This window comes from Perca flavescens, chromosome 8, assembly GCF_004354835.1.
Source record: "Perca flavescens isolate YP-PL-M2 chromosome 8, PFLA_1.0, whole genome shotgun sequence".
Lineage (NCBI taxonomy): Eukaryota > Metazoa > Chordata > Actinopteri > Perciformes > Percidae > Perca > Perca flavescens.
In genome coordinates, this window is record NC_041338.1 from 27259840 (window position 1) to 27285020 (window position 25181).

General features: G+C 39.0%; 2 protein-coding genes across 2 annotated transcripts; both read left to right on the forward strand.

The window, feature by feature from the left end:
- Nucleotides 1-261: 261 nt before the first annotated feature.
- On the forward strand, nucleotides 262-9142 carry LOC114560599 (muscarinic acetylcholine receptor M2). Its single transcript, XM_028586090.1, has 4 exons — nucleotides 262-319; nucleotides 6622-6855; nucleotides 7068-7931; nucleotides 8822-9142. Exons 2-4 carry the CDS (start codon nucleotides 6685-6687, stop codon nucleotides 9131-9133), a joined length of 1347 nt encoding a protein of 448 aa, XP_028441891.1. The 5' UTR covers nucleotides 262-319; nucleotides 6622-6684; the 3' UTR covers nucleotides 9134-9142.
- Nucleotides 9143-12944: 3802 nt separating this feature from the next.
- On the forward strand, nucleotides 12945-22261 carry LOC114560089 (putative adenosylhomocysteinase 3). Its single transcript, XM_028585242.1, has 16 exons — nucleotides 12945-12965; nucleotides 14476-14584; nucleotides 15620-15748; nucleotides 15900-16000; nucleotides 16192-16294; nucleotides 16387-16481; nucleotides 19146-19252; nucleotides 19343-19459; nucleotides 19547-19610; nucleotides 19726-19814; nucleotides 19940-20010; nucleotides 20161-20255; nucleotides 20348-20446; nucleotides 21731-21799; nucleotides 21955-22033; nucleotides 22137-22261. Exons 1-16 carry the CDS (start codon nucleotides 12945-12947, stop codon nucleotides 22259-22261), a joined length of 1473 nt encoding a protein of 490 aa, XP_028441043.1.
- The last annotated feature ends 2920 nt before the right edge of the window (nucleotides 22262-25181 follow it).

A 25181-nucleotide genomic window follows, 5' to 3' on the forward strand; every position in this document is an offset into this window, starting at 1 on the left:
GCCAGTGCTTTCCATGGTTCTGAAAACACACATCTATCTCTGTCTCTGTCTGTCTCTTGTTTATTCAAATTTGCGACCCTAGCTTAAGGGATACAACAAAACTAATAGCCTCCATAACTCCCTCCCTGCTGTCAGTCTCTCATACACACACACACACACACACACACACACACACACACACACTGGTTCTTGTCAGAGGAGGAGCGACATCAACATCGGTTTACTTTCTGCTTCTCTCTCTGCTCCAGTGTGTCGACAGAGGTGAGAGTAACATGGACCAAACTAAAACAGCTCATCCATGTCATTCCCAGCAGATAAGGTAAGATGACATTTCTCTGTGGATTTATACCAAACTACCGGGGACAAGTGCACTTACTTACTTAGAAAATCCCGCTAACTTTGGAACAGCTACTTGGATCAGATTATAATATCTCTAAGCTGAGGCAACAGTAAAGTCAAGTATATTTCAGCACCTTTAAAGTCAGAAAATCTTTTTTCCTGTTACATGCTGTAAAGTAGAAGAGTTGTATACAAATATTACAAAATGATGCACTATAGAAATATAAAGCAATTTCAAAAATATTGATGAAAATGTCACTTTACACTCAGAGACAAAAGGAAAAATCCAGGAATATAATGTGAGACGTAATACAGTATATTGATTTAAACTTTTGTCGTTCCCCTAAAGCTGTTTAAGAAATGTTTATTTTAATTTCTGTCCTGAGCTGAAAGGTTTCAATCAGCCACCAGCATTAGATCCCAACTCTGAATTCCCCGGTCTCCCTGCTCCTGAGGAATCCCCCTGGTTACAATATGTTTGTGTTTTAGAGGGAGATTAGATTTCAAACATGCAGCTCCCCCCTGAAAACTGTAGGCCTACAAAATGAAATTATTTTTTATTTGCTAGAAATTTTTTGCTAATTAACTATCTTACTCCTGTCCCCTGTGATGGACTCCCAGAATCGCTTCTCTTTAAAAAAAAAAAGTTTTTGTGTGTTATTTCCTGTACCTTATTATTTCAGATTTATTTTGAAGTCCTTTCTAACCTGGTCACTCTGTTATTTCTGCTCTTAGTTTTTCTCTCCTCTTTTTTTTGCTTTCTGGCTCCTTTGCAGTGGTTCATTGAATATTCAGGGGTTTTCTCATCTCTCCGTTACACTGCTGTGCGAGGCCAAAGCTCAGGTTGATGTGAAATTTCCCACTTTTTAGAATCAGGACACACTTCTCTGAAATCACAACAAACGTATTTGGCAAACCTACTTCCAGTAACTAGTGCAATGACATCAGGAACCTTTGCTTTAAAATACTGAAAAACTATTTCAAAACTGTCAAATGTTGCAAATTTACAATTTACAAATAAAACAGTGTGTGACCTCAAACAATGCCTGAAACTAAGTGGATATATATTATATTTGTCTAAATCATTTGATCTCATATGCATACATATCGTGTATTTACATGCTTTGCAGTTGAGGGTTAAGTTGAAATGCATCTGTACAAACATGTTTGTTCTAAAAAAATATAGTAAACATTAAAATAGATTTATGAGATAGAAATCTCTTTTTCAATGAAACATTTAAATATTACACAACTTTGATCCCTGTCCTCGTTAAATCCTCCTTTTGATGAAACCGTGTACTCTGTGTAGCGTCAGCTCTTGCCTCTGCAAACAAGCCCCTTGTTTCACCATCTCATCTGCCGGTAACTACTGGCTCTGCAGCTGACTGTTTTATCGTTCATTATATCAAAGACTTTTTAAAGCCAAGCTCACCCTGCCAGATGAGTACTACTATATCCTAGAAGCATATTACCGGTACAGCTGTTGCAGGCAGCATCTGCTGGATCTAATTACTATGTTTCTGTGCCTGTCAGAGAAATACTGTTTGCCTCTCTGACTCTCTCCAGTAGCCCTGGATTACAATTAAGGAGCTCCAGCAATATAGGTCGTATTAGTGTGAATGAAGGAAAGAAGTGTGAACAGGCAGTGATCTCAGATTCTGTTACTAACCAATTCACATGGAAACATCTTCTTCACTCAAGCTTATTAGACAGCTTGTTAATATATATGTGTGTGTGTGTGTGTGTGTGTGTGTGTGTGTGTGTGTGTGTGTGTGTGTGTGTGTGTGTGTGTGTGTGTGTGTGTGTGTGTGTGTGTGTGTGTGTGTGTGTGTGTGTGTGTGTGTGTGTGCAAATTCACTTGGCAAACTAGTAAGGCAAGGCAAATGTAATTGTATAGCACTTTTCAACAACAAGGCAATTCAAATTTTACATAAGACATGAAGCATTTAGACAAGATAAAAAAAAAAAACACAAGGCAACATAAGACAATATAAAAATACACATAAATAAGATTCAAAAGGATTAAACAAAATAAATTAGAAGATGAAAATTCAGCAAAAACAGAATAAAACAGATTAACAGTGGAATAAAGTGTGACTCTCGGCTGATAAAGAAAACCTCCTTAAAGGTTTTGTAGTTTAGGACAAGTAGAAAAAAGTAGTGAATTTTAGCTCATAACTGTCCACCTGCAACTTTACTGTTTTGGGTCACTCTCACTATATTATAATGATAATTCTAAAATCCCACTATAGACAACCTGCTCAGCATTAAACACAAACCGAAACAGAGACTAGCAAGTGAACATAGTGGAGTGTTTAGCAGCTTAAAAAGCCAAATAGTTCCTTCAGGAGGTTTCAGACAAAAAAAGAGAGTGAATATTATATTAATATAAAACTGTTGGCGATTATGAATATAGTTGCAAAACCATTTATAAGGGATTCCAGCAAATCTATAGTGTACTGGTTTTTGGAGTAAGATATCATGATTAACTGTGTCAAAAGCTTTGGCATATTCATTGTTATTTAATGCAGCATGACTTTTGTCAACTAGTTGAAGCACAGCCATTTATGTAGAATGATTTTTTCCTAAATCCATACTGATGTTCATACAGGATGTTCCACTTCTCTTTTTATGATACATTTTTTATTATTTTTATATTTTTGAACACACAACATACAGAACAAACAAATACAATCAAACAGGAACCAAAAGTCTCCAGATTTAAATACAGGAACTACTTTAGCAATTTTCAATACATTTGGTATTAGTCCAGATTTATTGAAAATGTACGTCAGTGGCTTAACAATTGAAGAACTACATTTAGTATTCAAAGTTGACCTGACCTCATCGTGACCAGCTGCTGAATCTTTCATATTGACAATGACGTCCATAATTTCCTTCTCAGTGGTAGGTTTAAAGCTCTGGAGAAAGAAACTGAACTGAAAAGAACTGAACCAATATTGATAAAGTACTTGTTAAAAGCACAAGCGATGTAGGAGGAGTCTGTGAAAACCCTGTTTTCACCAACCAACTAAGACGGAAGACTTGCTGAAGCCTTTTTACTATTGAGAAGCTGATTGATGATCCCCCATGTAGTTTTGATGTTATTTGAAGCCTAATTGAACTTGGTGGAGTAATATTTTTTCTTTGCTATTCTAATTAAGTGGTTACATTTATTTCTATACTTTTTATAATTGGCAATATTCAAAGGATATGGATTTCTGATAAACGTTTTGTACAACCTGTGTTTTGTAAGAGCAGACTGTTTTTTTTTGAAAGTACTAGCTTTTTTTGTACATAAACATAGGAACAAAGGGAAAACACCTATTAAATACTGAGTTAAAAGAAGCCATATGAGCGATATGTTAGTCCAGCGTCATCATGCATATATACATCATTCCATGAAAAGTCACCAATCAGCTCCCCAAATCAGTCAATGCCTTTAATTGAACACTCTAAACCTTAAAGATTTCTCCATTTCCAGACGTTTGAGTTATTTTGTTGAAGTAATTAAATTAAATATTGGAAGATGGTCAGATATATCAGTGAGAAGAATCAGCATCTGAGCTGAACGAGCTAGCAAAAAACAACACTCTTCTTCTATTTTAATTAGTAAAATGAATCCACATATCATGGCATTGTTTTGCATTTTACTCCAGTAGCCCTGGATTACAATTAAGGAGCTCCAGCAATATAGGTCGTATTAGTGTGAATGAAGGGAAGAAGTGAGGACAGGCTTGTGAACAGGCAGTGATCTCCCATTCTGTTACTAACCAATTCACATGGAAACATCTTCTTCACTCAAGCTTATTAGACAGCTTGTTAATATATATATATATGTGTGTGTGTGTGTGTGTGTGTGTGTGTGTGTGTGTGTGTGTGTGTGTGTGTGTGTGTGCAAATTCACTTGGCAAACTAGTAAGGCAAGGCAAATGTAATTGTATAGCACTTTTCAACAACAAGGCAATTCAAATTGCTTCTTCTCTTCTTCTATTTTAATTAGTAAAATGAATCCACATATTATGGCATTGTTTTGCATTTTACGTTTTTACCCTGCCGATTGGCAACCCAATACAAATTTTGGGTCCTGACCCTAACTTTGAGAAAGATTGCCCTAGACATGCACCATACGTCAGCCATTACTGCTATGTCTTACTGCGACCCTAAAATGTAACGGTTTACCTTGTGGGGACCTCCGTTTTGTCCTGAAATGAAAGGTCATCCCTTTAATGTCCCCATGTGACCAGATTGTTGTCCCCACACACACAAACACATACACACACACACACAAACACACACCTGCTCTTTCTCATCTGCGACAGAAAAGGCCCAGAATGGGTCTTTGATGAGTAAGTGATAGAGTTAGAGATGCTGTAATGAAGTTTCATCTGGCTGTAAGAGCAGGAAGGAAACATCTCTCAGGTACAGTACGATGTTATCACGTGGCCTAATGGAGTCACTTACAGGGTTTTAGTAGAATGCAACAACCTTCATGGTCTCAACTAAGTGTCTTTACATTGATTTTCTGATCAGAATACATCAGTTAATCACATTGCTATGCTGGTTACTGTATATTCCTGGTCTATTCCTGATGTTTCTTGATTTTCAACAGAGTTGATACTTTGCCTTAATTGTGGTGTTTTGCTGTCTGTTTGCTTGCCTGGGGCCATTCTGAATACACAACCCATTATAATTACAAAAAAGCAGGTATCTCTATATGCACGTTGTTTAGTAGATGCTTTTATCCAATGCACCAAGAGTGCCTGGATTTTTTGAGTGGGTGGCACCAGTGGTAATCTGTGTACACTCACTGAAACAGTCTTTCATAACTCACAGAACAGGTAGTTCCAGTGCCAAAGAATAATCCCCCCCCCCCCCCACCTTTTTTCACTCAGAAAGCAGAAATTGTTGCTGCAGATAACTTAAAGCCTCAGCGATTCGGCCCTGTCTTGACATTAAAACCTTGGCTTCTATTAAGATTAATTTGACATCTGTCTCAAAGAACATGTAAGCACACCTAGTGTGGTTACATGGTCTGGTTCAACATGTCAGGTTAGAGTTAAGATTTCCAGGTCACTTCAGTGTCAGTAAAGACATCCTCAGGACCTTTTACTACCCCTTCATGGAAAGCATCATCACCTTTTCTTTCTTATCCTGATTTCACTCAGCCTCCAGAACAGAAACCGACTGCAGAGTGTTGTCAAAGTCTGCTCCAGGATTATTGGACTCCCTGTCCGACCCCTTTTCACCCTTTGTGAGCAGCAGACCATTAGAACAGCAGGCAGAATCCTGCAGGACCCATTTCATGCTCTGTTCCCTGCACTTGAGTGGCTCCCCTCTGGACGCCGGCTTCGCTGCCCAGGATGCAGAACCCAGAGGAGAAGGGCAACCTTTGTCCTCAGGGCTGTGCAACTCCTCAACTCCCAACCATCCCTGGCCCGTTCCCCCCCACACTGCAACTACCACCCCGCCCCCCCGCCTCCTGACCTCTGCTCTCACATTCATGAACAGTGACAGACTGCTTCCAACCTTCTCTCTCCCTCCTCCCTTACTCTCTCTTTGTTTCTTTCTTTCTTAACACTCACACTGTCGGTGTGACGGACAATCATTTTTAATATGAAACTGGACATGGCTGGCTGTTGCGGCTGCTTTTTCTCTTATTGCACTTTTGCACTTTAATTGCATTGTGTGTTTTTATTATATTTTATTATATTATATTTCTACTTGTCAGAACTACCCCTTGTGCTTTTAAATTTCCCCCAGGGGATAAATAAAGTTATTTGAATTGAATTGAACTTAAGATTCGGGGGAAGAGAGTGGATCAGCAAAGAAATCAGTATAAAAACACCTCAAACCAAGTTTCAGAATCAAAAATGTCTTTGCATTAGTAGCACCTGGTACCATTTAGGTCCAATCCCATCTACAAGTTGATTATACAATAACAGTTGATTTACAGATATAAAATAACAGTGACTGCGCAGATTCCAACCCTTCTTTTGTGTTATTCCTGATAGGAGTATGTTGGACACTGCTGTATACTTTAAACACAGCTGCTGCAGCCTTTATTTGCTCACCTGTCCATCCTTCACACCTGGGCCAAGCCGTGAGCTCAAAAACACTCAAACACCTGCAAAATGTTTACACGTTGTTAGTTACGCATGATTTTGCATCTGCAGCTGTGCAGACAGATAAAAGCACACACAGATAGGAAATACGTGGCATCACAAAATAACAAAATAGATTCAAAAAGGCTGATTACTTCATAATTTTCGTGTTTACCAGGTTTTGTACAGATGCTATTCGAGCCTGAAACATCTGTGAGAAGGATATCCAAAACCAGACAGTATGGAGACTCTGAATTTCTCCTACACTACCAACATCAGCAGCGATGATAACACCGGCCTCTTCTCTGGAAGCCCTTACTCGACTTTGGAGATTGTACTCATCATCCTGGTGGCTGGATCTCTGAGTCTGATCACCATCATCGGAAACATCCTCGTCATGCTCTCTATAAAGGTTTGGGTTTTCTTGTTTTGATCATTTATGATTAAAGTTTCAAACATCGATCTTCAGAAACCATGAAAAGCATGCCCAGACTTAAAGATAAGAATACAGCAACATGCAACTGTGTGCAGAGGTGGTAATGTAATAGAAATGAGAACACACACATCACATTGTACAAAAAAAGATTAGCATCTGACAGCCTGCCCCATGTTGTTTCTCTAAAGGTAAACAGGAATCTGCAGACTGTCAACAACTACTTCCTGTTCAGCCTGGCCTGTGCTGACCTCATTATTGGCGTCTGCTCCATGAACCTCTACACTGTCTATATTGTAATTGGCTACTGGCCCTTGGGAGCAGTGGTGTGTGACCTGTGGTTGGCTGTTGATTATGTTGTCAGCAACGCCTCAGTCATGAACCTGCTCATCATTAGTTTTGACCGTTACTTCTGTGTCACCAAACCGCTCAGCTACCCAGCGCGCCGCAGCACCAAGATGGCGGGTCTGATGATTGCCGCTGCCTGGGTCTTGTCCTTCATCCTGTGGGCTCCAGCTATTTTGTTCTGGCAGTTCATTGTGGGTGGGAGAACCGTACGGCCAGGTGAGTGCTACATCCAGTTCTTCTCAAACCCTGCGGTGACGTTTGGGACAGCCATAGCAGCTTTTTACCTACCAGTAGCCATCATGATCTACCTCTACTGGCGCATCTCCAAGGCCAGCCGCAGCCGCATGAGGAGGGACAGCAGGAAGACCTCAGGTACCAGTCTGGGAGAGGGCCCCTCTCACAGCCAGGAGGATGGATGTGAGAGCCAGAACAACTGCATTACAACCAGAGATGCTCAGGTGGAGCCTGGAGATGAGAAGGAAAAGTTGAAGCAGCAGAACGGAAGCAGACCATGTCAGGAAGAAAGAACTGACCAGGTGGACTCCAAGGCAGATAGCAACCAGGCTTCAACGTCTAAGGACACTGCAGCCCCTGCGTTATTACAGAAAGGCTTAAATGGTGGGAAACAGACCAATCAAACACAGCCACCTTCTCTGCAGAATTCAGCAGCTGACAGACAAAGTATGGCCACAAGGACACTGTTCAAGGTAAATTTGGTTTCTGAGTAAAAGATTGTGCATTATGATTCAGATGACTAAAATACACAAATTATCAATCACGAATCAGATCTGATCAGATTTACGACCTAAGGGATGGTAATGTCGGTCTGTCCACTAATTTGATTGCCGTAAGGTTTTGTACAGACATTAATTTTCCCCTGAGGTTCACATTTGTGTTTTTTAGTGAAATATCTTGACAACTATTTGATGGATTGCAATAAAATTTGGTTCAGACATTCATGTTCCCTTCAGGATGGATTGTAATAACTTTGGTGATCCCTTAAATTTCAATATAGTGCCATTATCAGATCAAAACGTTTAATTTGTCAAATACTTTTTAGACGTTTCCGATTACGATTACGTTTATTTATAAAATCTGCAAGACTAACAACATTCCCATCATACTGCTATATAGCAAATGTTAGCATGCTACCACACTAAATTAAGATGGTGTCCTTTATACCTGCTAAAGTTTAGCATGCTAACATTGTCATTGTTAGCATGTTAGCATGCTGATGTTCGCATTAAGTTTAAAGCACCGTTGTGCATAAGTGCAAGCATGGCTGTAGAGTCTTAATACAAATATATCAACAAAAACAGTTGTTGGGTTGAACGGCTCTATATTTGACTACTCTACTTCAACCAAAAACGAGCTAAAAGAAAGATTATTGGACGTGGTGACCAGAAAAAAACTCAATCACTCAAAAACTCTAAATGAAAGCTAATGTTGCTCCATGTCTGCTGGATGTGTAAATAATTGATTGCTTGCCCTGTAGCCTTAACAACTTTATAAGGTGCTAACGTGTCAAAGTGTGTTTAGGCTACAGCTTGTTCCACTACCCAAAACATGCCTTAAAACAAAATTACTCATTTTCCAGGTGACGAAAAAGAGTGCTGTGGCAAAGTGGAAAAGGAAGGGCATTTCTTCCAGGGAGAAAAAGGTGACGCGCACCATCATGGCCATCCTGGTTGCTTTTGTTGCCACATGGACACCGTACAACGTGATGGTCCTGATCAATACCTTCTGTTCCATCTGCATCCCAAACTCCCTCTGGACCATTGGCTACTGGCTCTGCTACATCAACAGCACAATCAACCCAGCCTGCTACGCCCTCTGCAACACCACCTTCAAAAACACCTTTAAGCACCTGCTGATGTGCCAATACAAGAATATACGTACAGCACGATGAATGTTAAAAAAAATGCTGACGCGTGTTTGTTATAATGTGATAAATCTTGTAAACTGAGATGACAAATATTGGAGTGAACATATTGTTAAAATAAAGACTGTGTGTGTGTGTGCGTGTGCGTGTGTGTGTGTGTGTGTGTGTGTGTGTGTGTGTGTGTGTGTGTGTGTGTGTGTGTGTGTGCGTGTGTGTGTGTTTAGTGTCCGGTTAGATTTGTCATATTAAGATAATGACATCCGTAATCCATGTTGTTGTGAAATAAGCCCAAATGTGATATTTGTCCATATTTTACCCTCTTTCATGTATTATTACATGTTTTCCATAAATACAAGGGATAATGACAGAAAATGTAGTTTAGTGTCAGTTTACTTTGTCATAACTTCAAATAAACTGGTTTCACCAACGCATTAGGATTTAGCTCGGCATCCTATCTTTTACCCGATTCCTGCTGGGCTTCTGCTTGACGGGAGGAATTACACACAGCACCACAAAAAAGTGCAGTGCACTGGAGGAAACAGGGGAAACCCCAAGACGCAATGCCTTTTTGTACCTGTAACCATCTTCCGCAGCAAAGTGTGTCATCTTTACAGGAGATTATTGGAAACTATAATTCTACCTAGTTAGAAGAAGGCGCAAGCATAGTATACAAATGTCATTTATTTGTTGCTAGTAGCTACTTAGCCAAGCTATGCTATGTTTGTCCTTTTCTGACTGACTCACTACTTTTGTCTCTTATATATCTCCATCCTAAACAAGAATAAAGAGGCTTCACAGAAAAGTGAGCAAAGATTACGTTTTCTTTAACACTAAGAACCTGACCACAACACATAGGCCTAATTCAAAGTATAAAGGGTCTACTAGTGAACAATTCACCGGCCACTTACCAGGACATTTTTTATAGCCCTCCTAATATACCACCAGAGTCTGAAATTCCTGCACTGAATAGAAACGGGGAACAGAGAAGGATTTTGAGAGAGAGAGAGAGTGAGAGGACTGGATACTATTAACTCCCCCTCCCATTGTTCCTCCCTCTGGACTGAGTGTTGTAAACCTCTCCTGGTTTGTGTCAGACTCAGAAACAGAACAGACAAATCAAACTAAAATCCTCCCATAGTCTTCACACAGAGGAAAAAAAGAACAGAAGGTTTCTCTGTCTTCGCTGTGGGAAAACTCCCTCTGGACAGCTATGGAACAGTTACTCCCTCTAGTGGGACAAAAAGCATGTCTCCTGCTGAAGGCTCACTGGCAGAAACCTAAAAACTTTAACTAACTCCAGTGTGCACTGTTGCAACATGAGTTGCAACATCTGTGATCACTGTGTGTTTCTACAGCAAACTGCACCAGACTTGAGTAGATTGACAACCACAACACAAAAATAATGGCTTTCACTATGGTTACAGTCTCTCGCTGACCTTTCTCCTGATCTACTCTATTTCGCCAAACGCAACCTATACTAAAACCTTTACTTTACTGGATAGGTTAAATTTTTCATGTTTTACAACAATAGTCAGGTGCTAATATGAATGTTAAAATAGGTTTTCTTTCTGTAATAATTCCTCCTGTTCATACTGGCCATTGCTTTTTTGTTACTGTCCTTCCACTGCAGCTCAAGGGAAACACAAAGAAGGAATACATTTTTTTTGCAATGTTCATACAAGAGCCTCACAACTGTTTTAACACAGACTTGTGAATTTAAAAATTATCAAAAATCAGCATACCCTAATAGATAAAACCACATCAAACGTAAAACGTTAACATAATGTATTACCAAAATAACAAATCTGACAACTAATATCAGCGTGCCTCTCTTCTTTCAGCCTTGTGATAGACACGTAAAATGAGGTGGTCAGTCATCAAGGGGTCACATTAAAGTCCACCACATTATTGCTGGTGGACTTTAATGTAAACATGTAACCCTCCGCATTGCACTCATGTCTCTGTGCTCATTGCGATTTCGATCCAATGTTATCAAAGACAACACAAAAACAAGAAGCAGCTCTGCAAGTCTTAATGGGTCTTGTGTGCTTCTCCATTAACGGCAGACCTTTTAGAACAGAAGACTGTATGAGGGCACATGCTGACATCTACTCTACCTACATTGCACTTTTAAAGTAATGAGTTACATTTTAAGGTTACATTTTCCTCTGTGTCAGAAAGCAGTGCTCACATAAGTGTCTCTCTGTACACACTGCATCCAGGATTTAGATCTACCTTTGGTCAAAGTAACTCAGAAGTGCTGCTGTTTAGAGTAAACAGAAGCCTTGCAGGGGGAAATATCAGATATATGTGGGCAGGGTATGGCTGAGCCGTCGCCAGGTCTGCTGTCAGATCACCTAAGCAGGAATCCAATTCACTTCATTACTTGCCATGGCAGAGGAAAGGGACCAGACTGGAGCCTCCTGGGGGGACCTGCCACAACCTGATGAATATCCTGAACCACATCTGGAGGACGGAGCTGTGCTGAATGGAGAGGCGAAGGAGAAACCCAATGAGTCAGTAAAATGCAAGCTCAACCTGCTGCAGATGCTAAAGGCCACAGAGAGCTGGAGCCCACCTCAGAGTCGGGACAGATATGGGGCAAAGAAGTCTGAGGTTGGGACAGGAGAGCTGGTGCCTGAAGCTCTGAAGACGGGCATGGTGAGCAAGGAAACTGCTTCACTTCCTGACTTTGACTGACTGGTTTGTCAGGCCTGTCTAGATCAAGACTTAGGCTATATATTGTGCGGTACGTGCATTTGTAAGTGTACTCCACAGGAAGCCTGTGAATCTGCACACACTCAGGCTGTTAATGATTTTAGTTGTAATGTGCAGGCCTCTATGAATGTTTGACCAGCACTCGTGCACACATATTTCACTCATTTTACCATTTTTAAAAGACAGAGGAGACTTAAAAGGGATGTCTGCCGATTTTACACATCAAAGTCTGTTTACAGGTCTTGGGGTATACTGCTGCATTTCTAGAGGGAGCTGTGTGAAATCTGATGAATTGGCTCAAGTGATGTCACTTGAGTCAGCTTCCGTTGGAGTTCAAGACTACAAGTATGAAAATGAAAAAAGTCTGGAGGTGTGGAGTTAGAAAGAACTGACCTTACCAGACATCTGTTGCCCACACCTCATCTCTGTTGCCGGCTACATTAACCGCTACTAGCATAACACATCCAACCGCCTGACCATTGCATTGTGGGTAGTATAGGCACCAGGTATTGAATCTCCACAACATAGATTTTCTCTCTCCCCTTTCCTATATTCAGCTGTCCTATGAAATAAATGCCAAAAAAGCTTTAAAAAAAAAAAAATAAATAAATGTAAAATTCCAAGACCAATTATGACAAAATCAGGTGTTTTTTCTCTCTGACTTTAGAAAGCGCCTCTAGAATCACAGAAAACTGTGTACAACTGTTTTTACAGGCTATGATGTCCTTTCCATGACAGGTAAGCTGATCAGCATGTGTAAAACCAGTGAAATGCCCCTTTAAGAGACTTTTAGTCACACTGCAGAGCTGCAGAGAAAACAGTCTCTCTGACTAACAAGCTCTGTTGTGAATGTATGTTCATGTACGTACATTACTTTGCTGTCTATTTAATGTATACCCGGAGATCAAGGTGCACTTTACTGTACAGATTCACATTCATCTGTGGCCTCAAATAAGACTTAACTCTCTGTTGTCTCCACCCATCACCTTGACCTGTTGGGGGCGAAGGTGTGGCATAAAACGTCACTCTGCATGTGAACGTTCTAATCAGTTCAACAGCATCAGCTTGCAGCACTGCATAGTTAAAGTACAGTGTTCAGTGTGAGAGCAGCTCTGACAGCATGAAGAAAGTATATAGTCTAGTGAACACAACTAAAGCTAAAGATCAGGAGGCAGTGCAGTCCATCTGCATCAAGGTATAATTGCTTTTGTTTTAGAAGTGCTGTTACTGTCTATATTTGAGTTTTTCTTTAGAGGGCAGTGAGTAAAGTCTTTGTATTGAATTAGTAACCAATAAGTTGTTTTAATAGGAGTACTTGAATACACTTTTAAAATGACAATTTATACCTTTTTTTCTAACTACTACAACTGTGAATGTTCTTGGGTTTTTATTGATTGAAAAAGGTAATTAGAAATTCAGACTTTTTCAGGTTTCAAATTAATGCACAAATGGTTTCCCCAAGCATACATTTATTTACACATTAAGACCCGCAGCAACTTTAATTATTAGCTTTAATGGCTGTCATTGTACTTTAATAGTAGCTGGCTTTGATTCAAAGCTATTTTCTGAGTCCTGTAAGAGATCATTTTGTGATCATTAAATGAGCTTTCACATTGCCTCAAGTCACAGCTCAATGTCTTTTGTCTTTTGTTAAAGATTAAGCAGCTGCTTGAGTTAAGTGCAAGCTGTATTCAAGAGATTGTTTTCAAGTGATCTTACTTGAACAAAAATAGAGCTGCATTTTAGGCCAGTCTAAATTCAGGACCAAGTCAGCAAAGTCGATCAATTTAGATTTTACTTGAAACCCTTTATCAACCAATCAAAGTGGGATGTTTTAAATCAGGAGGATTATGAAGAAAAACTAAATATGATTGACAAGCTGGCATGATAAAGTGGAGGTACTGTAAATATGTTATAATGGTGATTAATCTCAATCATGTCAGAGGAAAGCAGAGTGCTGAGAAACTCCCACAGAGATCCTCATTACAAAGGTTCATGAGCAGCTCAAGTTGAATTGTTCCTAACGAGGATTTGAGCATCCCATGAAAGATGCCTGTCTTAATCCTGACTGATAGTGATGCCTTTCTCCAATTCAGCTGTGATGAATGTCATTAGTTATGAGTTAAAGACTTGTCAGTTGAACATGAAGACTTTTATGATAACCACATGGAAACACAGCTTCAATGGATTACTTTTACTTCACTCTTACCTTTGGAGCAGTTGCTTGACATAAAATAGGATATGTATAAACTGTATATACTTAATGTTTATTTTTTGGAGGTGGGCCCAGTGAGTCAGGCGAGCAGTCAGGGAGTGGACATTGCCAAGTGGGACTCCTGTGGCAGCAGCCCAGCCTTGAAAAAGTCCCAGTGGATAGTGAGACAGCAGCAGATGCAGTGATGAGTCAGGAAAAGACAAGGAGATTTGTGATAGTGCAGGCTGTGAGCAGAGAGGTGGTACTTTACAATAAAATCTGCTGTAAAGGGTGGTACTTATGCGCAATTTTGGCTATCATGACTACATCAGGTCTGTCTGTTTCAAGCATGAAGTTGATGAGACTTTATGCTTGTGACCTGCAGTAAAGTAACAACTGCTAAATGGTTGACTCTTTTTATTTCGTCTGTTTGTGTGTCTTTTTTTTGGCTTCACAGCAAATACAGTTCAATGAACAGAAGCCAAAATTCAACAAACATTCTGCCGACACCAGTCGTCGCTCTCCGGCTGGTTCCATCTCACAGTCTATAGATAGCTACAGTTCAGGTACGGAAACTTGAAAAAACAACACACTCTTAAGTCTGATCACATGTCTTTGATACATAAACTGAGCTGGTTCTGATCCCAGCAGCACGAGAACTACAGGCCCCCGAGGATTAGCCTCAGTGCTTTTCTCCTTCAGCTAAACCTTAATTAAAAGGAAAAGTCTTCTGAAGAAACGAGTCTCTTTAATTTGGTCCTAATCGGCTCTCTCTGAGCCTCTTTGAAACGTATCAATCACTGCCACAGTTCATACAAACTTCAAAGGCTCCTCAGAGAAAAGTCGGCTTTACTTGACGGTATCTACATAAGAGTGACATGACTATGGTTGGGTACCGGGTCCGACGTAAACGGTAGTAACGAGACCGAATAAGAACGAAAATTTTGGTTCCTCATTTCAGTGCCTGACTTTTTTTTGTTTTCAGAATCATCGCTGCACGGGACGTTACCGTTAGCTCGTAGCTGGATTAAACACAATGGTTAAAATGCTGACAGTTTACGTTAAGTGGTGTAAAGTGTGACTGTAGAGGATTCCAACACCGGGACGTAACAGTCTGACTGCAGCTGCCGTTGTCAGAAAAACAACACAGACTGTGTGTTCACTTGAAACTCACCAGTGTTGTGCATTCAAAGTTATTGTAAAATACCTTTTTTCACATCTGGTGCTTGTTTTTGTCGTTTACCAGCAATTTACTGGTGAAATAAGTCATTGTTATAAGTTATTGTTATTACATTATTAATGAATCATTTAATTTTGACCATATGGCCTAAAGCAATAAACAAGGCGTTCTTTAATGTTGCCAACTGTTGTTTTGTGCTCCTTTTTTATATTTTATGTTATATATATTTCGGTTCAGGCACCAGTTCAGGCACCGGTTCAGGCACCGGTTCAGGCACCGTTTAGGCACCGGCATCGTTTTAAAAGTATCAATTTAGCACTGGTATCGAAAAAAAAAAAAAACGATACCCAACCCTACATGACACAGTCATGACACATGAACCCACATGAACCCTAACCCTAATCATAACTTGTCATGACAGTTGACAGCGAGGATGAGTCCTCTCCCAGAGACAAGCCTCAGAAGACCTCCAAAGGCCTTTCTGACTTCTGCATCAAAAACATAGAACAGGCTGAATTTGGACGCAGAGAAATAGAAGCTGCACAGCAAGGTAAAGATAAAGAGTTGTCCTCGCAAGTGAAGATGACAAAATAAATATCATTTTTGTAGCACCTATCCAAGAAGTGACACACAAGAAGAAGAGAATATTAGGCCATAAATAAATGAAACGTGTTGGTTCTCAAATTGAATGTGATATATAGAAATGCCAGCACTGATGGTCCTGAGGAAAAGAGCATGTGGGGAGAAACCTCTTGCTGGTGCCAAAGTGGTGGGCTGCACACACATCACTGCACAGACAGCGGTCAGTTCATCACACACACACACACACACACACACACACACACACACACAGAGTTTTACTGTATGCCACACTACACCCTGGTTGTGGCTGATTATTTGGCATTATCCTTCTGTTATCTGTATTAGAAATGATGACATTATTAAAAAAAAAGACTTGTTTTGTTGACTCTGTATGTTTACGTTCTCTTGCAGGTGTTGATTGAGACTCTGTCTGTGTTGGGGGCTCAGTGTCGCTGGGCGGCCTGTAACATCTTCTCCACTCACAATGCTGTGGCTGCTGCTCTGGCTGAAAGAGGTACGGCAGTCTGTGCAACCTGCTTCTCCAGCTGACCAACCTGGCTCATCTGGTTTTCTTTTAATAATTACATCACCTGCTCTTTATCTCAGGCACTTCAGTGTTTGCGTGGAGAGGAGAATCAGAGGAAGACTTCTGGTGGTGTATTGACCGATGTGTCGGTGCTGAGACCTGGCAGCCCAACATGGTACTGTGATCAAACGAAAGGACAGTACTCATAATTTATTTTCAGATTGATTGGCCAAAGTTTGGAGATATAAAATCTTAGTTCACCGCAGTGAAATTAGGTTTGGTGGCATTTACAGTTTTTTTCAATTGCTTAAGCACTATTTTGAAAGGAGGGACCGGTTTTTCAAAACACTACACCCAGTTAGCAGAACATCTCAGACCCTTTGCTAAATGACACACTCTTGCAAAAACCATACACTAATTTATAAAAAACATATTTCGTTTCATATGACTTAATTCCGTTTGAACCAGTTACACAAAACACTTTTAGCAATTCTACTTTATCAGTAATTAGAGAAAGTGAAAATATACAATAAGTTCACCAAACACTACACAAGACAAATGCTGCAGACTGAGGAAAATATAATATATTTCTCTCCACATACCCAAATCAGTCAACATGTCAACATGGAGAATCAACAACAAAACATGTCCCAGTTTTCATACAGCTAAACAGTAGTGTGCATAACACTGTTAGCTCAGCAAATAACAGACAAAAGTACACAACACATACAACTGTATCCAATACAGGTTACAATTACAGAAAAAACAAACAAACAAAAAATCTGAAAAAGTACAGAAAATACTAGACATTACTGTATCTCTTTGCCTAGCTGGATATGGCCAGATAATTTCATCAACATCACAGGCAATATATCCTCATTGGCAAGACAACGTGGGAAGAACCATCTTGAATGTTGAATCCATCCTTGCACAGCTGCAAGTCAACCTGTTCACAGGCGTCCTCCATGGCCTGAATGAGGGGTACCTAGTCTTCCTCTACATCCTTCTCCTCCTCTGTGGATACCCCCTTTCACCCTCCCTCTTCTTCTGACTCCTTCCATTTTGGTTAAAGGCAGGTGAACTTACCTGCTCATCTTTATAGTGCTTACATGTAAGGTCATTTGACAGTCCTTTGGAATTGCAAGGAAGTGACATCATGAAATACTTCTGTGTCTAATGTATACAAGTGTGTTTAGTGTTTTGCAAATCACTGTGTGTATTGTTTTGCAAAAGGTGTGAGGTTGACATTGTGCTTATAGTGGTGCACACCTGGGCCAGTCCTTGAGTGTAAGGTTTTTATAATTGTATAATACTTTTCATTTCAATGTGTAAGCAATCGGCAACAACTGTAATCAGTGGTGCTTGACAATTAAAATCAAATGAACGTGTTCTAAAGAAACTCAAGGTTCTGTTACTACAAAAATGTTTTAGTCTAATTATCACAAAAATGCAGTCACACTTTTCTCAGTTTTGGATCTTTTGGTAAAGTTATGTTGAATTATTTTGCTATCATTTGGCTTATTTTACTTTTCTGTCTGCTTCATTAGTGCATATTGGACAAAATCAGTTACATTTTCTTTCTCCACAGATACGTACTGTATAAATATTAAGTGACATGTAACAAAATAACATCAAAACTCAATAGCAAGGTTTCTTTCTTAATATAATATAAAATAAATATCCTGTTCATTTTAAAGCTTAAGTGCGTAACTTTTTGATATTAATAAATGTAAAGCCATTGCCAAATATGTTGCTACAAAGCTAATTAAGACTATCAGCTCCACACAACTCTCTCTGTATTTGTCAGTATGGCTATGTTCAGAAGTTTGTGGCGTCCGGTGACATAATTACCTCTTCTGAAGAGTCCGTCATGTTTTTTTTGCTCCTCTGTGTCCTCCTTGGCTACTAGCAACTGTATGAAGGAGGGATGGGGGCGCGTGCGCGATCACGTAAGGCTTGTGTCATGTGAACGCAACAGTTTTGTTGTCTTAGAATTCCTCATGGGGGACACAGAAACTATGCACTATAGCTTTAAAGGTACACTGTGTAGTGTTTTAAGTATTTTATTAGCTAAAATCAATGTCTTCATTCATAAATATGTCCTCATTGGTGTAAAATTACCTCTGCCAATGATCTGACTTATCCTCGTAAGCAAAGAATTTCTTATCTGTATTTACATCGGACAGGCAAGTCCAAGGAGGCTTCCATGTTGTTCCGCCATTTTGAAAAACTATAATCGCTGAGAGGGACATAAAGCACTAGCCTACCTGTCTAGCTAATCCACGATGCGTTTTCGTTCAGAGCCAGCATCATGTGACTGAAACCAGCTGAAACGGAGAAGGAGATCAGTGAGAGCGCTTGTCACTGCCCCGGCAAATTTGAAAGCCTGCGCTGCACTTTAGTTTATAATGGAGGATCATACTTATGCCGAGCCACAGGAGAAGGAATCCTCATCGCCAAAAAAGGGAAAATTGGAAGACATGTTGTCATAGCTTCTTGGCACATAACGGCTACTGTAATTGCAACACACATTTGAAGAAGCGAGGCGCTAGATAGCACTATTCGTTTGAATGCAAAATACAATTTCACCGCTAGATGGGAGAAATTCCTACACGGTGTACCTTTAAGATATGTGGATTTCTAGTAAAGAAGTCAACGTTTAACTGCTTTGACCACTACATGCCAAATTTCATTTAACACACTGAGCTGAACTACAGCGTAGCTACATCTTCAAAAGTCAGCATACTGAATTTGCATGGATAAGTTTAAATACAGTTTTACTTTGTATTTGGGTGAACTGTGCCTTTAATGACTGAGAGTTTAGCTTGTTTTATCACAGATTCTGGATGATGGAGGGGACCTGACCCACTGGATCTATAAGAAGCACCCAGGCCTGTTCAAGAAGATCATAGGCATCGTGGAGGAAAGTGTGACAGGCATCTATCGGTTAGGTTCACACAAAACTTGAATGATATTCTGACACGTTAACAAAGTCCTTCTCCACTTCACACGTGTGTCTCTCCGCCTGTATTTCAGGTTATACCAGCTGTCAAAGGCAGGCAAGCTGTGTGTCCCGGCCATGAACGTTAACGACTCGGTGACCAAGCAGAAATTTGAAAACCTTTACTGCTGCAAGGAGTCCATACTGGATGGGTAATGAGTCATGTTTTGAATGTAAACAGGTAAAACCACTGGACCAGTACAGAGCAACAGAGTAACTGTGTTGAACTCTTCTGTCAGGTTGAAGAGAACCACTGACATCATGTTTGGAGGAAAACAGGTGGTGGTGTGCGGCTATGGGGAGGTCAGTGGAAAAAAAAGAATGTTCCCAGTGCTGCTGGGAATGTGACACTTTTATGTCACATGCATGTGACATACATTTAAGCAGCTCTACCACCTTTTTTTCTCTCTTCCGGTAGGTTGGCAAAGGTTGCTGTGCTGCCCTGAAAGCATTGAGTGCTGTCGTATATGTCACAGAAGTGGATCCCATTTGTGCCGTTCAGGCCTGGTATGAATAAAGGAATCTTTTATCAGCACTATGTGAAGTGTTTCACTCTGTTCAATGGGACACTGTAGCAGAACATCATGAAACATTTTGTATGTGTGTGACCCCCTTTTTTGCCCTTCTCTCAGCATGGATGGCTTCAGAGTGATTCAACTGAGTGAAGTGGTCAGACAGGCAGACATGGTCATCACCTGCACAGGTAAGTAACTGCTGTTCTCTACAAAGTCATCTTAGCTAGATTAATAAAGAATACATTATTATTATTATTATTATTATTATTATTATTATTATTATTATTAATAAGAATATCACTACAGTTCAAATTTGCTTTGTCTCTGTTTCTCTGCAGGCAATAAAAACGTGGTAGAGAGGGAACATCTGGACAGAATGAAGAGCGGCTGCATCGTCTGCAACATGGGACACTGCAGCACCGAGATAGATTTGGTATGAACTGTCTGTGTTTATTCATGTTTTGTATCTGTGTGTGTGTAAACCTGTATTTACGTATGCTTTTGTGTGTGACTCTTTCTTCTCAGTTGAGTCTGCGGACTGCAGAGCTGAGGTGGGAGCGTGTGAGGCCTAAGGTGGACCATGTTATCTGGCCTGACGGCAAGAGAATCGTCCTGTTGGCCGAGGTGATGATACTGTTATTGGTGCTATTAGATTTATATACCAGCACTGTGGGATAATGTATTGTAAAGTAAAGTCCCACAGTGTACTCTAAACGGGGGTCTTTGCCACCGTGAACGGTGTGATTAATTCCTGCACGTTATCCTGTTTAATACTCAGCCACTTACAAAATACATGCATCACCTGGCATGAAATATTGATTTCAAGTGAAAGTTACAGCAGCTATTTTGAATGCTTACTGCTAGGGTGATACATTGTAGCTAGAAGGAATTTCACTTTACTTATCTCACATAGCATTAAGCTTCTATATCACACGTTAACACACAATAATAAATATAATTAAAGAGAGTAAATATTAACCACAGCCAAATGTCTAAGAATGAAATATACTTTTTATAAAAGCTGCAAAAAGGCATACTCATGGAGCCTTTTCTACATTACTATACTTATCATGCTGATTGTGGATCTCCATGTTTATTTGAATTAAGCTAACCTTACAGGGAGCTTGAACTGTTCTGTTATCAATAATTAACTAACTGGCTAGCTAACAGTTAGCCTTATCTGACATCTAACAGACAAATTAGAGCAGTGGTTCCCAAACTTTAACACTTGAAGGACCCCTAAACTGACACAAATTAGACCACAGACCCCCATCTGATATGATTTTTGCTTTTAGATGTTTTATTACATTAAGTGATGAAGCCCATGACCAAAATGGTAATAAATATAAAAAATTAATATATTAGCAATATTTCTTAGCAAGGTGTGACTGGTTAACAATAAATGTCTAGACTACTTAAGTGCAAAATGACAAATGTTCTGCAAGTCTGTATTTGTTTATGATCTTTAGCCTGTATCATTTGTCATCATGTTGCCTGAAAACTGCATGTCTGTGTTGTTTATATATATATATATATATATATATATATATATATATATATATATATATATATATATACATATATATATAACCGTAACTAGATATAAATACACACCTGTCCAGGATTTAAAAAGCCTCAGGATGCTGCCTTTGAAGAAGAAGTGAGTTTTCAAAACGGTTTCATAGCAGTGTTTTCCAGTGCAGTCCTACAGCTCTACTAATGATAACAAATGAAAGGCTCAACAGATTTATCTGATCATTGTTAAAGTATGCAGCTCTTAAGGGATACTTGAGGACTATTTTACACAATTATTAGAGATAATACACTTTCAAGAAATATTAAGGTAGTCGTCAGTAGCTGCTGTCATTTCACAGTATGTCATTTCAGTTTTTTTTTATTTTCTCTCAGGGCCGTTTGTTGAATCTGAGCTGCTCCACAGTGCCCTTATTTGTCCTCTCCATCACCGCTACAACTCAGGTACGATCATTTGTTTTATGTAATTTACTTCAGGAATTTATTCAGCAACATGCTGGAAGCCTTGATGTGTTAATATTCTCTAAATGTATTACAGAGGATGTATCTGTAGCTCTGTCATGTTGAGGCTGTAGTTGTGTTACCTTGTTGTATGTCAGGCTATGGCTCTCATAGAGCTGTACAGTGCTCCAGAAGGACGTTACAAACAGGACGTCTACCTGCTGCCAAAGAAGATGGGCAAGTCCTCAGCTTAAATATCCTAAAACAGTTATTACCTTTTTTGTTTTTTTCATATTAATTTTATTCAAACATGATAAACCCTCTATTCTTATAATTTCAGATGAATATGTGGCCAGTCTTCACCTGCAGACATTTGACGCTCACCTCACAGAGCTGACTGGTGAACAGGCCAAGTACCTGGGCATCAGCAAACACGGACCCTTCAAACCAAACTACTACAAGTGAGGACACTTTTCTTACACAAAATCAACACACACACATATGATGTTTTGTATTCAACAGAAATCTATCTTTTTAATAGGTATTAACCCTCTGGACAGAAAGCCGAAGCAGAAGTTCTTCAGAAGTTCTTCAGATGTTCTTCAGATGTTCTTTTGTGGATTTGATGTTGAAAACAACCCCCACAGTCCTACAGACAGAGCACTGTCGCCCTCTACAGTCTCAATCGTACCCACACTCAATATTGTTTAGAGACAGTGGACTTTTACTTGTTCTCTGATTTTTCTGTGTACTGACGTGTATCTATTTTATGTGTTACACTTTTCCTGGTTATAATATAAATATATGTTCACAGTAACCAGAATGTAATCACAGTAAATTCTTAATTGAAACTAAAAGAAAATATATAAGTATAAAATCAAGAGAAATCCAAAATGTTGAATGGGAGTTATTTATTCTTCTGCTTGAAATAATAACAACACCATTTATAAATTGGAGCAGCAATCAGTATCAAGTAATCAAAGTATATTTAACCGACCACATTTAACGACTGTTCACACCTTATGTGATGTCTTTGTCAACTGAATATCTGCTGATTATCAGTGAGGGAACACATTTAAATAGTTTCATGTCTCATGCCCTATACTCCTGATTTATATCTAACATTACCACATTTACCTTAACTTCATGAAAGTAATGCTAAAAGTTGACATATTTTCATTGGCTTAATGCTCTCAAAGATAATTGTAGTTAAGCATGCATAAGATATCTTAATAAGAAGATTTCCTGCTTCTCTGTCTCACAAAAATGAGTTAACTTAATTTTTTCTTGTTAACGTTAGAAAAGCATGAACAGTATTTTAATTTGTTTGATGTCTGTGCTCACATCTGTGCTCATACAAGCCCCATACATACAAGGTGTCCCTATATATTTTTTATTAAACTGTAAATTGCAATCAAAAAACAATGACTGATGGTAATGCTAACCAGCTCGACCTGCAGGTTGGAAGCAGCTCACGCAGCAGCTCTATAAAGACTGCACAGCCTAATAAGTGACTGTTGCCCCACTAGAGGGCGGAAGAGCACTGTTGTCTTTGGGTGATACTCACCATGAGTATAATTGCCTATATTTCTGTCATTTTAAGGCTTTGGTATTTATCCTGTTAAAAATATTTAGCACCAGCATACTTTTGTACGTAAGTAGCAAGGTAACTGGACAATTGGTATAGGGAAGTATTGGAAATACTCCCGTTGGAAAAAAGTGACTCATACCCTGCATGACAATGTCGAGGGATTCATCAAGATATGGCAACCAGTTCTGGCCGTGGTGGACCCCTCTGGACTGAACTTTGTCTCACCCAACTAACAAAATAGGATCTGACTACAGCCTGTTCTAGCAATTTGAATATAACTAGGCCTCCACGGTGGTGTGTGTCTGTCTTGTCATTATTTCTTAGGTTATTTTATCATTATTTTAGGGGTATGTCTCACTTTTGTCTTTTTTTTTTTTAAGTATGATGTGTGTATAGTGCTATCCCTGCTGTTTTTCCTTTTTTCCTCTATTTTTTGTTAATATTTTCAGTTCATGGAAAATGTGGTTCTATACATAACGGGAACGGAATTGAATACCAGAACCCCAATAAAAAGACTTTAATAAAAAGACTTAAAAAAATAAATATATATATATATATATATATATATATATATATATATATTTAGCACCAGTAGCCTATATTCTGAATGAACCTGCTAGTCAAACAGACACTCCAGTTTTTGCTGGGCACTACGACAAAAGCTATAGTCTAGATGGAGACAGGGGTCCACGCGCACCCCCCGTCATTTTTTATGCCACCTGATTTTTTTAAATCCTTAATGTGTCTATTTTCAGAATCTGCCAGGTACCAAGCTGAAATAATGTCCCAAAGGCTTCATTTTTAACCCTTTGCTGCACCCAACCGGAACCCGAAAAATCTAAAAAATTATATAGAAAGTGGCATAACATTTGAAGTAAACAACATACAGAGACAAATGAACACATTTTCCCATGCAATTCTGACCCCAGGAATTTAATGGAATGGTTATTTTTAACATTTGACAACATATTGACCCTATTTCTGGACAAAAATAGCAAAAAATGGTCAAAGATGTGTAGAGGATCAACAATTCTTTTGTTTTCTCAAGCAGTGTGATATATTTTCACACCCTGTTATTTCTTTATCATTCAAGTGTCTATTTTAAGATTAAATTGGGTACCAAGCTGAAATAATGTATATAATATATATATATATATATATATATATATATATATATTATCTTAATTATAGTTTTAAAAACTTACTGACATTTTTCCAAAAGGGAGAGCAGTGGGAGATGACGATCTGCAGGTACCAATCGACTGCTAAAATGCAAAGCCCCAACTTTCCAAAACTGGCAGTTGATGCTTAGTCAACTTTTTGGACCTTTTTGGAATTTTTTCTGTATTTCTTTTTTTTTTTAAGTTAATTTGCTTTGTTTTATTTACTTCAAAAGTAAAGCTATTTTCAATTTTTTTCAGGTTCGGGATAGGTGCAGTATAAGGTTAAAATAAACCATATTTTAGGCTGCTATTAGTATAATAAAAACATTGTCAAATTAGCTTTTTTTGCTGTTTTTGACCATAGATGGTCAAGATGTTGTAAAATATAACAAATAACAATTTCCCTGGGACAGAATTGTATAGAAAAATGTGTCCATTTGTCTCTGTAAGCTGTTTACATCAAAAGTTATGGCACTTTATATCATATTTAGATTTTTTGGGTTTGGTGCAAAGGGTTAAAAATAAAGCATTTTGGACATTATTTCAGCTTGGTACCCAATTTAATCTTAAAATAGACACTTGAATGATAAAGAAATAACAGGGTGTGAAAATATATCACCCTATGCGCTTG